Raw genomic sequence first — 14,831 nt, 5'->3', positions numbered from 1 at the left:
TGCCACACGATTTTTATCCCAGCATAGACCTATTCCTAGAGCGTATCAAGTCAAAGCCAACTTGCGGAATTTCTCCTGGATGAACGGGGAGCTGGGGCAGACTCAGAAGCACTGATGTCATGAGTGCCCCTGGGGAAACACCACTGAGTAAATGGGCAGCTGAATTCTGTGTCTGCTGGAGTTTCGGAGTGGTCTTTGGCAACAGTTGTACGTAGAGTGTATTTCCGTGCTCCATTCCAGAGGTGATAGCGGCCTGGAAATCCATGGTGAGATCCATGGCCGAAAGACGGGGCCACAGCCCAGCAGCGGAAATACGGAGACACGTTTCATAGTGACCATCTGGGGCTGTCAAAGTGTAATTCACTTTTGAAGAAGGCTTCTAACTTTTTTGTTTCAAAATGCCCTGGGTTAACATCCTGCTGCTGGCTGGGACTGGACATACATGAAATTGTACAAAAGGCAGGTGCCTACATGTTGTAGAAGTTGGAGTTTCTGTGACATTTTCACCTGCAGCCCCAGGTAGAGGAAACAAGTATCACAGTGGGAGAGGAATAAAGAGTCTCCTTGCCAGCCATAGGTGGACTAAAGCAACAGTAGCAAGTAATGCAATCTGTGTGACCAGGAACAAGGAAGATCCAGGAGGAACTCTGTTCTGCACATTATCTTTCTGTTTGGGCATGGTGCTTACATCACTAAACCAACACCTGTTTAAATGTGTAGCACTATCCACCTTATTCCATCCTTGCAAATGAATGGAATGTCCAGCCAGAGCAGATAAAGATATCAACTGGATATTTCTGCAAAAATTAATAGTATTGGAATAACTAGATTGATATTCAAATGCTCATTATTAGGCATTAGAGTTAATACCAACTTGTGATGAATAGCATAAATCAATGGGCAAAAATGTTAATTTAGTCACCAAAAATATAGTTCCAGCCAACCAAAATCTATTTGTGAATTTGTGTTGAGTTTATCAAAGAATGTTGATAAGAATAATAATGTTTCTAAAATGTTGAAACAAAATGTTTTATTTTGACCCAACTTGACATTTTTCATCTTGAATTAAGGCATTTTAACAAAAGCAAAGCAGGACAAGCCTCACAAAATGGCTGGACAGGAGAGCAGAAGGATAAAGCCTCCCTTTTAACCATTAGCCCTGTGGCTACAGCACTCAGCTACACTGTGGGAGACCCAGTTCAATACCCCCTTTTGTCTGCACTTGGTCTTGGGTCTCCCAGATGAGAGCTCGCCAGGCTTTTACAGAGTCATTATTTTTTTTCCCAGCCCAATGACTATTCATAGTCTTCACAGAAAAGAATCCAGAAACCTGTGTCTTTGCTTATTTCTTGATTTAATTTAAGGAGGGTCTTAACCCTAAAACATTTTTAAATAGGCTTCACACACAAAAAAAGGTAGAGTTTCTGAAAGGGAATTACACCTAATTTTGGACAGTCCAGTATGATCTCTGAGAAGTGCTTTGTCCAATAACCTGAAGCCTTGCTCCAAAATTCTCCCCGATACAGACCAAACATGCCATATTTCCCATATCAGAGAGAGGGGCTGGTATTTTCCAGAATGGTTCGACAGAGTTGATATTGAGACTAGAAACAGCTAAACCCCTCCCTACAGAATCACTGTAGTGACAGTGATGAGCGATGATGAGCCCTGGCTGCTGCTGGTCCTCGCAGAGCTGACTGGTCATGTCGTGCTGACTCTCCTTATTTCCACCGGCTGAGCCACGTTAAAAGAAGCTAAAATATGTGCACTTTCCTAATATCACTTTGCACTGTAAGCAATTGCTGTAGTTGCCTTAGCAGTACTGTGAGATCACAAACAGGAGAGGAGGTGATCCATGCCATTGTGGAGGGAAGAGATTAGTGCACGTAGTGTGATCCACGTTAGGAAAAATTTCAGAACCTTGAACTATGATGTCACCATAATAAATACATATTTGTACAAAAGCAAAACTCCCCAGATAATGGTATCATGTTCCCATGTTTTTTGTAAAATTGTACCCCCAGTATGGATAACATAAGGTGAACTGACCTGTCCCGTTCGTACTTGTATGCAGCATCCACCAGCTCCTTGGCTTCATCAGTGCTGCTCAGAAAGAATGGATCTGGCAGCGTCTCCACGATATCTAGTCCAAAGAGAGGAAAGAGCAGGGCATGAGGACAATTCCTTCCCACCAGCTCACTGCACAGACCCAGAGTGAAAGGAGCACATTTCTTCTCCTTCGTGCTGTGAACTTGCTGGATTCACCTTTAGGCACTTAAAGCCAAGACTGAGTTTTGACTGAGAAATTTGATTCAGAAAGTTGTTCATACATAATAGAGCCATAGAAAAAGGTTCAAAGAGCTAAAGAAAGGGAGACGTGAAGCGAAGTTAAACCTAGGGGTAACTGGGTGAAATTGAATGGCCTGTTCATATAGGTGAGGTCACACTAAATGCTCTAATGGTCCCTTCTGGCCTTATGCTCTATTAATCATAGAGCTCTTAATTTTCCAGTTCTCAAGAGGACCAGGATGTGTTCCAGGAAGGAAATTAATAGGTAGAAACTTTTGGATAGCCAGCCATTCTTCAGCTCAAAGCTGAAGCTGACCCTGTCTCCATCTGCTTTCTCAATTCTCTCTTCTCCCACAAGACCTATGGCCAGTGATCTGAGGTCCCAGTCATCCAAGACACAGCCCAGTTTTCCTCAGGCTCAATCCCTGCTACCAACCGAGGTCCTACCAGTATCGATAACCCCAAGGGTTCAAAAATCATGAGTCATGTAAAAAGCACGTGATGTTGGCTTAAAACACATGAGAAGTTGAAGGTTTTTATGTTGGGAGAGGGGAAGAAGGTTATTAGCCTTCTGGTTTCGGAGCTTTCAAGGGGAAGCTATTCACCCTCATTTCAGGTTCAAAATTCAACCTAAAAAGTAAGTCTTCCAGCTGGTGGCTCCCAGATGCCTGCTCCAGCCCCCTGGAGTTGGGAAGCTGCCATTCTAGTGTAATACTTGCGTCTACTCTCTCCACTCCCTTATTATTCATAAGGTGGGCAGCACTGGTCCTCACATTGGTTACCTAGAGTTGTCAGCAAACCTTGTGTAATAACTGTGACTCAATTTCCTTACTCCGATCACTGCAGATAAAGCTGGGTGGGTCCAATTGCAAGCCTACAGCTTTCATCAATGCAGCTGTAACTTCTGTCTTTTTATCCTTCAGTGGCTGACATCAAAATGATGGAATTTAAAACTTCAAATGTGCATATTTTTGGCCAGGGTATCTTTAGCTATGGGTGTCTTTAGTCAGTAAACTTTCTATATCTTACCGACCGCTATACCTACCTTCATGCCTCCAGCTTCCATCCCGGGCACACCACAAGATCCATTGTCTACAGCCAAGCACTGAGGTACAACCGTATCTGCTCTAACCCCACAGACAGAGACCAACACCTAGAAAATCTCCACCAAGCATTCTCAAGACTACAGTACCCACACGAGGAAATAAGGAAACAGATCAACAGAGCCAGATGTGTACCCAGAAGCCTCCTACTGCAAGACAAACCCAAGAAAGAAACCAACAGGACTCCACTGGCCATCACATACAGTCCCCAGCTCAAACCCCTCCAACGCATCATCAGGGATCTACAACCCATCCTGGACAATGATCCCACACTTTCACAGGCCTTGGGTGGCAGGCCAGTCCTCTCCCACAGACAACCTGCCAACCTGAAGCATATTCTCACCAGCAACTGCACACTGCACCATAGTAACTCTAGCTCAGGAACCAACCCATGCAACAAACCTCGATGCCAACTCTGCCCACATATCTACACCAGCAACACCATCACAGGACCTAACCAGATCAGCCACACCATCACCGGTTCATTCACCTGCACATCCACCAATGTAATATATGCCATCATATGCCAGCAATGCCCCTCTGCTATGTACATCGGCCAAACTGGACAGTCTCTAAGGAAAAGGATAAATGGACACAAATCAGACATTAGGAATGGCAATATACAAAAACCTGTAGGAGAACACTTCAACCTCCCTGGCCACACAATAGCAGATCTTAAGGTAGCCATCCTACAGCAAAAAAACTTTAGGACCAGACTTCAAAGAGAAACTGCTGAGCTTCAGTTCATCTGTAAATTTAACACCATCAGCTCAGGACTAAACAAAGACTGTGAATGGCTTGCCAATTACAGAACCAGTTTCTCCTCCCTTGGTTTTCACACCTCAGCTGCTGGAACAGGGCCTCATCCTCCCTGATTGATCTAACCTCGTTATCTCTAGCTTGCTTCTTGCTTGCTTATATATACACCTGCCCCTGGAAATTTCCACTGCTTGCATCCGAAGAAGTGGGTATTCACCCACAAAAGCTCATGCTGCAAAACGTCTGTTAGTCTATAAGGTGCCACAGGATTCTTTGCTGCTTCTACAGAACCAGACTAACACGGCTACCCCTCTGATACTTTCTATATCTTAAGTCTCTAGACTTTCCATATGATGAGTTTACTCAGAAACAGGGATTTGTCAGGGGACAGGTTTGTAGTCAAGAGGTTTTATGTAGGGAAAACTTTCTGCACTAGGATGGCTGTACACAAAAAAATTTCTGAGTGTCCTCCTGCAAATGTTGCATACAAATCTTAAGCACTAAAATTTCCATTGCTCCATGAATCCATTTCTCTCCCCAGACACACCCAAGTGCAGGATCCTGGTCTGCCTTCATTCCCAGCTGACACAATCAGTGTGATAGTGCTAAGAAACCAAGGACAGTTACAGAACTCAGACCCTCTGCAGATTCAGGACACATGGTGTTTCTAAGATCAGGTTTGGCCTGGGCTAGGACTCGGACTGCTGAGAAGGAGTCTAGACCCAACTGCCCAACCCTTCCAACAGAGCCTGCAGTGACTCAGCCCTCAGGCACGGGGCAGCAGCCTATCCCTGAGCAGAGCCTGGGTCAGATGACCCCCACGCTCAGGTATTTCCCCAACCCCATCAGAGCTGCAAGTTAGGCCGTGCAACAGCACTAGCTGGGCAGTGAGCCTCCTGCTGCCTTGCCATGTAACAGACTCTAGATTCCCAGCCTGCCTGTGATCCAGTGCTGGTTCCTGCCCATGCCCTGCTCTGACCTTGCTCCAGCCCTGACTCCAGGGAGTTTGGCTTGTCTACTGACTCTGACCACCTGGCTTCAACCTCCACTCCCACCAGCAGGCCTGGCTGCCTGGAGCCAGCACCTGACAGCTCCCTGTGTAACTTACCTAGACTGTTGTTTTGTGTAATTTTTCATGTCCCCTCTCTAACATAAACAATCCCAGTCTTTTCCGTCTCTCTCCAGAGAAGAGTTTTGCCGTTCCCTAATCATTCTCATTGCCCTTCTCTGAAGGCCCTGGAATTATACATTGTCCTTTTCTGAGATGGGATGGACAACACCGAACACAGTATCCCAGACGAGGGAACTGATTTATATAACAGCCATGTTTTCCTTATCCCTCTTCATCCCCTTCCTTATGTGTCAGAACATCCTGTCTGCTTTTTTGACCACAGCTGTATATTGGGCAAAGGGCTTTATTCAGCTGTTATAATGAAGCTCGGGTCACTTTCCTGAGTTGATACCATTAATTTAGAGCCTTGTACGGTTTATGAGTATTTTTCATTAACGCTGAATTTCATCTGCCATTCTGTTGCCCATTCACTTAGCTTGGACAGATCTGTCTGAAATATCTCACAGTCTTCCAGGGCTTGACTACCCTGAACTTTGTGTCATCTGCATATATATTTCTGTCAACAACGTGCAATTGCTGCTGGAATATTGTGTCCAGTTCTGGGGTCCACAATTCAAGAAGAATGTTGATAAATTGAAGAGAGAGTCAGAGAAGAGTCATGCGAATGACAAAAGGATGAGAAAATCTGACTTATAATGAGAGGCTCAAGAAGTTCAATCTATTTAATTTAACAAATAGAAGTATAAGAAGTGATTTGAATGTGTCTGAAAATATCTACATGGGGAACAAATAATTAATACTGGGCTCTTCAATTGAGCAGAGAAAGGTGTAACATCATCCAATTGCTGGAAGCTGAAGCTAGACAAATTCAGATTGGATATAAGGCATGAATTCTGAACAGTTGGAGTAATTAATTGCTGGAACAATTTAGCAACGGTCACTGTGGATTCTCCATCACTGACAATTTTGAAACAAGAGCTGATGTTTTTCTAAAAATATGCTCTAGGAATTATTTTGGGGAAGTTCTGTGGCCTGTGTAACATGGGAAGTCAGACTAGATGATCACACTGGTCCCTTCTCCGAGGGTGCTAAAGGAGTTGGCCGATGAGATTGCAGAGCCATTGGCCATTATCTTTGAAAAATCATGGCGATCGGGGGAGGTCCCGGATGACTGGAAAAAAGCTAATGTAGTGCCCATCTTTAAAAAAGGGAAGAAGGAAGATCCAGGGAACTACAGGCCAGTCAGTCTCACCTCAGTCCCTGGAAAAATCATGGAACAGGTCCTCAAGGAATCAATCCTGAACCACTTAAAGGAGGAGAAAGTGATCAGGAACAGTCAGCATGGATTCACCAAGGGCAAGTCATGCCTGACTATCCTAATTGCCTTCTATGACGAGATAACCGGCTCTGTGGATGAGGGGAAAGCAGTGGATGTACTATTTCTGGATTTTAGCAAAGCTTTTGATAAAGTCTCCCACAGTATTCTTGCCAGCAAGTTAAAGAAGTCTGGGCTGGATGAATGGACGGTAAGGTGGATAGAAAACTGGCTAGATGGTCGGGCTCAACGGGTAGTGATCAATGGTTCCATGTCTAGTTGGCAGCCGGTATCAAGTGGAGTGTCCAAAGGGTCGGTGCTGGGGCCGGTTTTGTTCAATATCTTCATTAACGATCTGGAGGATGGTGTGGACTGCACCCTTAGCAAGTTTGCAGATGACACTAAACTGGGAGGAGTGGTTGATACGCTGGAGGGTAGGGATAGGATACAGAGGGACCTAGACAAATTAGAGGATTGGGCCAAAAGAAATATGATGAGGTTCAATAAGGACAAGTGCAGAGTCCTGCACTTAGGACGGAAGAATCCCATGCACTGCTACAGACTAGGGACCGAATGGCTGGGCAGCAGTTCTGCAGAAAAGGACCTAGGGGTTACGGTGGACGAAAAGCTGAATATGAGTCAACAGTGTGCCCTTGTTGCCAAGAAGGCTAATGGCATTTTGGGTTGTATAAGTAGGGGCATTTCCAGCAGATCGAGGGATGTGATCATTCCCCTCTACTCAGCACTGGTGAGGCCTCATTTGGAGTACTGTGTCCAGTTTTGGGCCCCACACTACAAGAAGGATGTGGATAAATTGGAGATAGTCCAGCGGAGGGCAACAAAAATGATTAGGGGGCTGGAGCACATGACTTATGAGGAGAGGCTGAGGGAACTGGGATTGTTTAGTCTGCAGAAGAGAAGAATGAGGGGGGATTTGATAGCTGCTTTCAACTACCTGAAAGGGGGTTCCAAAGAGGATGGATCTAGACTGTTCTCAGTGGTAGAAGATGACAGAACAAGGAGTAATGGTCTCAAGTTGCAGAGGGGGAGGTTTAGGTTGGATATTAGGAAAAACTTTTTCACTAGTAGGGTGGTGAAGAACTGGAATGGGTTACCTAGGGAGGTAGTGGAATCTCCTTCCTTAGAGGTTTTTAAGGTCAGGCTTGACAAAGCCCTGGCTGGGATGATTTAGTTGGGTTTGGTCCTGCTTGAGCAGGGGGTTGGACTAGATACCTCCTGAGGTCCCTTCCAACCCTGAGATTCTATGATTCTATGATTCTTCTGGCCTTGGAATCTATGAATATACAGGCTGATGAAAAAAATCATTTAGTTTTTCAACAATGTCCTTCTCAATTTTAACTGCTCTATTTAAGCCCCTGGTAACTAAATGGGAGGATAATCAATAAATCATCTGCTAATATAATGTAACTAAATTAAAGGGACTATTGAGACTAGGTTGAGACTAGCTAGTAGGGGATATGGAGGATGGAGTTTAGGGAGTTAAGGGTTGCAGACCTTGAGTGAGTTGCAGGAGTTGGAAGAGAGTGATCAGAGAGGTCAGTGGCAGGTTGGGTAGAGGGAGAGGAAGAGGCTAAAGGAGCAGGGGTAGAAAAAGAGAGATTTTAAGGCGTTTAGTGGAAAAGGAGGAGAAAATGAGAGGGAACTTAGAAAAAAAGAAGGGGGAGAAGGAAGGGGAAAGGAGGGAGGAAGTGAGCAGGAGGCTGTGGGGAAGAGGAAGGGAAATAAAGTGGAGATGGAGCAGAAAGGCAAGGAAAAATGGAAAGAAAACCAAGAAAGAAATAGCAAACGAAGAAAAAAAGAAGAAAAAGGAGTGGAAGAAAACTTAAAAAAGGGAGAATGGGATAATCTTGGAATGGCAAGCATAATATCTGAATAAATACTTAATGGAGGCCTAATGATGAGGCTAGAATAAAGAATGGGGATGGAGGAGGGAGTATGGGGGTGAATAGATGGGATGGGAATGAAGATAGCTGGAACGAGAAAATCGGGGGCTGGTAGAGCTTAGCGGATAATCTTCATCGGATAATAATATAATCTTCATCCTAGAATATTAAGATATATTAAATTAATGCTAGAAAATTATTTAATTTATTTAATAAATCCCCTATTAGTGACTATTTGTAGTTCTATTTTGTTATATGTAAAAAGAAAAAAAAAAAAGTATAGTAGGAATTATAGGCCAGTTAGTAAAACATTATAAAAGTCAATAAAAAAAGAGAAAAGTTCGGAAAATGAGAAAAAAAGAGAATATGAGGAATGGGATGAATGAGCATGGATAGGTAGATGATTGACCATTGAATAGAAAAGGTAGAAATTGCCAAACCAACTTAGATTCCTTTTTTGAGTAACAGAACAGATTTTTGAGGATTTAGTATCATGGTGGATTTCAGTAAGGATAAGAAGAATACTGGTTAAATTTGGAAAGATGGAAAAAAGAAAGATTGATTAAGAAAAAAAGAAATTAAGGGTGAAGGAAGAGAGGGTGAGAGGATTGGAGGAAGGGATGGGAGAGGAGAGGAGGGGAGTGAGGGGGTTACCTCAGGCTCGGTTTGAGTCGATTTTTATTCAATCTATTTATTTCTGATTATTAACCACCTGGGAGGAACCTGAAGGAACCAAGGGATGGAGAGTAGGAGTGGGGGTCCAAAGGGGAAGGGGAAGGGGATCGGGGAGATCTGGGGGGAGATTTGGGAGATTTGGATGACCTTGTTGGATGGTGGTATTTTAGTAACAGGATGTAAAAAGATAGTAGTCAATGGTGAGTATTTAAGGATATCTCTAATAAACTGGGTTTTTAGTTGCTTGGAAGGCAGAAGGAACGGAGGAGGGAGGGGGAGGAAGAGGGAGGAGGAGTTGAGATGAGTGTGGGTTGATATGCAGATGTGATGATGTGGCTAATAAAAGTGTTAAAAAAGCTAATGCGGTCATTAGTGAATTTAGAGTAGTAGGGATAAGGATAAGATAAGGCTATATAAAGGCGCGTTATGAGCATTTGGATTTTGTATTGTGTGTGCAGTTTTTGTCTTTAATGTTTTAAGAAGGATGAAAAGAAACTAAAACAACAAAGGGCCACCCTAGAGAATCGAGGAATGGAAGGCCTTAGATTTGAAAGGAGACTTGAACTTTCGGTTTGTTTTCCTTAACAAGAAAGAAAAGAATGATGAAGGAGATGAGATATAAGAATTTAAATATATCAGAGGGAAAGGAGGAATTTCAGAGCTCTTATTTCAAATGGACTGTGGAGGATGTGGGGATCGGACTGTCAGTCAGGAATTCAGGCTTGCTTGAAGAAAGAAGAAGGAAATAAGGCTAACCATCAATGATTCAATTCTGGAACAGTCGGAAACAGTGGCGCGAAACCGACACGACTTTTATTAAGCTAGATAAGTTTATGGAGGATGATGGATGGTATGATATGATATAAGGCTTATAGGTCAATTATGTTATATATATGTATATGATGAGACCTTTTCTTTTGGTTTGGCTGCTTGAGTGCTGCCCGCATGCTTCAGGGTTCAGCGCCACCCATTTATGGGGAGGGGGGATTTTCCAGGAAGAAGATTGGCTATGGCCCTGTTTCGCCTTTTTCCTTCCCCCGAAGCAGGTTCACTCACTGCTAGTGGAGTGGGTGGATCGGCTTATGTGGCCTGCATCTTGCAGGAGGTCAGACTAGATGATCATAATGGTCCCTTCTGATCTTGAATTCTATGATTCTATGATTCTATGATTCTAAGTCAGTGGACCCACTGATCCTTTAGTGGGCTTCCTGCTTCTTCTAGAGAATTTCTCATTGTGTTTATACCTTCAACTATTTACTGTACAAAATCCATCCCAGTCTCCTCCTTCCCCTCTTACATATTGACTGCAGTAGTGTATGTTCTTGTTAATTGGCTTGGCTGGGGCTGGATTTCCAAATCCCAAAGAATTTCTCTCTGGCTCAGATAACCTCTTGAAGACTTGAACGTTACCATTTACTTTTCTTTTCCTGCTCAGCAGATTGCATAACACTATGACTGTTTTCTTAGGTGGACAGATCTAAGGGTGTTGCTTCCTTTGCTCTTGGCATTAGGGCTTTTCTGAAGAGCTTCCTTATTGTAGTGAAATCCCCTTTTGTACATTTAGTGTCACTGTGATAGTTTTTTGTACCTTATTTCCCTTCATTATTAAGCACAATTATGTTGTGGTCGTTGTTACTTGCTGGCTTATTGGAAGAAGAAATGAGTTGGGGCCTTTCAATTCATTATATGCAGAAGTAATTTGAATCAAAACTGTATGCAGGGTCTGTAAATCCCCCAAGACTCTACTGAGCGATTTTTAGTCATAACCATTTCTATAGAGCTTTTAATCCTAGCAGGAGTCCATGGATTTTTTCAGTGCATAAACACTTATGCACATAAATCTTTACAGCTGAGCTCTAATTATAGGGGACATTGGTGGTGACCCTTATTATGGAACTTGCCCAGGACTTCCCATTATAGCACCCTGTTTTCCGTTGTTATAACTTGGCCAATCTTTAGTCTTTCAGGGGCTGGAACGTTCCAGGCATGCTGTCTGCCTCAGGCTGAATATTTTTGGCAAGTTTAAGCAAAACAGTTGAGCTGTTTCTATGAATGAACTTTTGCCAACTTTTTTTCCAGCCATTTCCTTGATGAGCTCTAGTGCCTCCATGAGTTGAGAACTGAAATTTAGCAAGAGAACAAGCCTGGAATCAGTGACTGATTTATTGTCAAAAAAATGAGCTGCCTTGTTTTTACCAAAACTTTCCCAAACAAATGCCAAAAAGAAAAACCTGAGGGAGGGTGTGAGATGTGGTGTGGATGCAATAACAATCCCTTTAGGACACGGAGCCTTTTTTGAGTATATCGCCAATCCATTTTCTTTTACTGCAAAGGACAGTAGTGAGTCAGCATGGCCCTGGACGTGGACACTAGTGGACTGTGTATTAGGAAACCTGGGTTCTGTTCTTGGTTCTACTGTATGTGACTCTTTTTGTCCTGGAGGCAGGCATCTACCCACTCCAGAGCCAGCTCCAGCTCCAGCTCCAGCTCTTTCGCCACCCCAGCGGCGAAGTGGAGAAAAAAAAAAAGATAAAGCCGTGATCGGTGGCACTTTGGTGGCACCTCTACCGTGCCGCTTCACTCTAAGGCGGCAATTCGGCAGCGGGTCTTTGTGCCGAGAGGCACTGAAGGACCCACCGCTGAATTGCCTCCGAAGACCTGGACATGCCGCCCCTTTCCATTGGCCGCCCCAAGCACCTGCTTCCTTTGCTGGTGCCTGGAGCCAGCCCTGACCCTCTCTGTGCCTCAGTTTTCTCATCTGTAAAAAGGGGACAAGGACCAGGTTCTCTGAAGTCCTTGGATATTCATAGTGACTGTTTACTTCCCAGGCATATGTTTTATTTTGGGTGGGAGAGGGAACATTTCAAACCTATATAGACTGGGGGGGGGCGGCACAGTGAGTTTTGACTTTGGATCCCACCACAAAGCATTAACCCCCCAATGCAGAGCATCAGCAGCAGAAGAAAGGGGACGGTACCATTTATGGAAGATCCAGATGCCTGGCACAGGCTCAGGGTCATCAAGAATCCGAAGAGGGGGATCCCTGGCTTCATCCCTGGAGAGAAACACAAATACACCTCGGTTATTAGCAATAATTAAAGGAGATAAAGGGCCCAAGGATGACATGCATCCACTGAAAGAGATCAACTTCCACAGCTCTGTTTCCTGAATATTTGTATCAGTGTTCTGGAAGGAAACATGGATTTGCTGCTGATAAAGTTTGCAGATGAGACTATGATTGGTGGGGTGAAGGATTTTGCCCCCAGATCAGATTGGCAGTAACTTTTGGGTTTTGTTTTCCTCTGCAGCATGGGGGCTTCCTAAGATCATCTGGGCACATTTCATGAAATCAGTTCCCTGCCATTGCAGGAGCCTCTGGCACAGGTGCACCTTGTCCTTCCTATCCTCTGCCTGTCCCTCACAATAGTTTAGCCTCCTGATGGCTGCAATACTTTAGTCCAAGCCAATTTCCTGGGCTCAATACAGGGGTAATTTGGTAGGGATTACTGGCCCATGAGGTACAGGAGGTCAGACTTAATTGGGTGGTCCCTTCTATGACTCAGAGAAAAGCTTGAAAATGGGGAGTGCACCATAAATGCTCAGAAACTAGAAAACAAATAAAATCTACAATTTTTAAACTATTTTTATCTATTTTTATCCTGATCACAAGGGAGTTTTTTGGAGTCTGTCTTGTGATTTTTGCCTGCTTGAGGTTGGCCTAGATGGGGGATTTCTGACTTGGGAGCTTGGAGATCAGCTGGAGGGGCAAGAGTTCCGTGCTCTGGGGATGGCAGTTTGGTAGGAAGCGAGTTTTTAGAGCTGGGGGTCGGGTGGGAGGAGTTGTGAGCAGGGGAGGGGTTCTGAGCCTGCGGCAGTTATGGGGAGTGTGCGTCTGGGGGTCAGGTGGGAAGGGGGGCTTGTCAGCCTGGAGGGAGGCCAGGACAGGGGGGAGGGTGCTGACTTGGGGAGGCTTGGTAGGAGAAGTTCTCAGTCAGTGAGGGTTTCGGCAGAAGGCACTGGGCTGGAGAGGGGCGAGGAGAGTTGGCGAGGATGCTGAGCTGGGTGGAGGACAGGTTGGGCTGAGTGGAGGTAAATTGGGGGTGGACATACATGAAGGTGTTTAAGAGACAGTAAAGATTATAGGAAGGGACAAGCCTGACTGGAAGGGGGGGAGAGAAGGATGAAATGAATAACAGGGGAGATGATAAAAATATTTACAATTCCATGCACAATCTCCATTAAAAGATCACTGTTCAGTGAAGTCAAAAGTTAGGAAATGCCAGAATTAAGGTTGCCTGTCCAACCTTGGGTCCTCTTCTGCATATGCATTGTGATACAGTCTATTCTTGGCTACAGGACCCCTGCCTTATTCCTTGCACAGGACGGACAGTGTTCACTGGAAACACGTACTCAATATTTTGTCTTACTCTCGCTGTCCAGTGTGTGGCCCCAGGCCTCATTTACTGCACTCTATTCAAAGCCTGAAAACACAATTATTATTTTCCTCCTCAGATTTTCTGTGCTGCTTCTTGGTAGAGGTTCTGAGCACTTTGCAATTAACTGATCTACTTTCACACACCCCTGTCATCTGAGGGGGTGTCATTATCCCCATTTTACAGATGGAGAACTGAAGCACAGAGAAGGTAAATCAATTAGGTGCCCAATTTTGTGATACGTAGGACCCGGTTTTTCAGAGAACAGCATTAAAGCATGGAGGTGCTAGAACTTCTCCGTTAATCTACTGTAAGAATTTTTTTAATGGGGTAAATTTATTTTTTCCTAATCTCATTCTGAGAAATGGATAAACCATTTTTCTGAAACTGAGACTCATCAAAGAAAAACTCATCAAGGAAAATTTCAGCCAAAAAGTTAAAGTTTGGCAAGGTTGTGAGTCATTAAAACTGGGTCTTACAATGGGACTTGTTGGGCAAACTTCAATGTAGGTGGCTCTACTAGGTCCATCTATAGCAAAGCTCTGCCTAGAGAAGGGAGATCAGGAGCTTCTATTCTGCCTGGCTCCTGATACAAGAAAAAAGGGGCCAGTTGAGGCAATTAAAAAGTGGAAAATTCCAAACTGGCATAAAGAGAAATGCTTTTTCCCATAGTGGGTAATTAGACTGGGGAACTCACTGCTACAGGATGTCACTGAGGGCAATAATGTAGTGAGATGGAAAAGGGCCTGAAGATTTGGATGGATAAAGGAATATCCAGTTAGAGCAGTTAGTGCTAACATACATTTTAGACGAGTTATTGAACTTTGTGTTTCAAGGTTTAAATCAATCTCCAAGTAAAAGAAATGTACTTGGCTCCATAATGCTGGGGGTTGGGAGGGGCAGGTTAGCCCCCATTTGTTTAATGAAAAGATTCTTGCACTTTCCTCTCAACAACTAGTGTTTTCTATCCCCCACAGTCCTTTACTGTAAGGTATCCCAGGGTTTCCTCCTGCAAGGGATGGGGTTGGAACAGGAGAAGAGGGGGAGAGGGGACTCCTTTTCTTCCCATTTCTTTATCGATTTCCCTCACCCAAAAGGAACGAAGGAGGGCCAGGGCTCCTGCAGCCCCACTCCTGCCCATTTCTGACTCTTCCTTACCATGCGTGGCTTGTCATGCCCTCCCGCAGAAACACGCTGCCTAGTTTATTACAAATGACAAAGCCATAAAAAAGAGAGTAAACGGTAACAGCAACTCACCTGCCATCTCTGCTCAGCTGATGA

General features: G+C 44.3%; 1 protein-coding gene across 1 annotated transcript in view; it reads right to left on the bottom strand.

The window, feature by feature from the left end:
* Nucleotides 1-12,169, bottom strand: part of LOC120387502 (myeloperoxidase-like) — a 52,823-nt gene extending 40,654 nt beyond the window's left edge. Inside the window, exons 1-2 of the mRNA XM_039508346.1 lie at nucleotides 12,095-12,169; nucleotides 2,050-2,143 (exon numbers count right to left, since the gene is read on the bottom strand). Coding sequence (XP_039364280.1) covers nucleotides 2,050-2,143; nucleotides 12,095-12,137 — 137 coding nt within the window. The 5' untranslated portion in view covers nucleotides 12,138-12,169. The remainder of the gene's footprint in view (nucleotides 1-2,049; nucleotides 2,144-12,094) is intronic.
* Between the last annotated feature and the right edge of the window lie 2,662 nt (nucleotides 12,170-14,831).

The sequence above is a fragment of the Mauremys reevesii genome, linkage group 20 (assembly GCF_016161935.1).
Source record: "Mauremys reevesii isolate NIE-2019 linkage group 20, ASM1616193v1, whole genome shotgun sequence".
Taxonomy (NCBI): Eukaryota; Metazoa; Chordata; order Testudines; family Geoemydidae; genus Mauremys; species Mauremys reevesii.
Note: the sequence above shows the minus strand (reverse complement) of the source record. Positions and strands in the feature narration are given on the sequence as shown.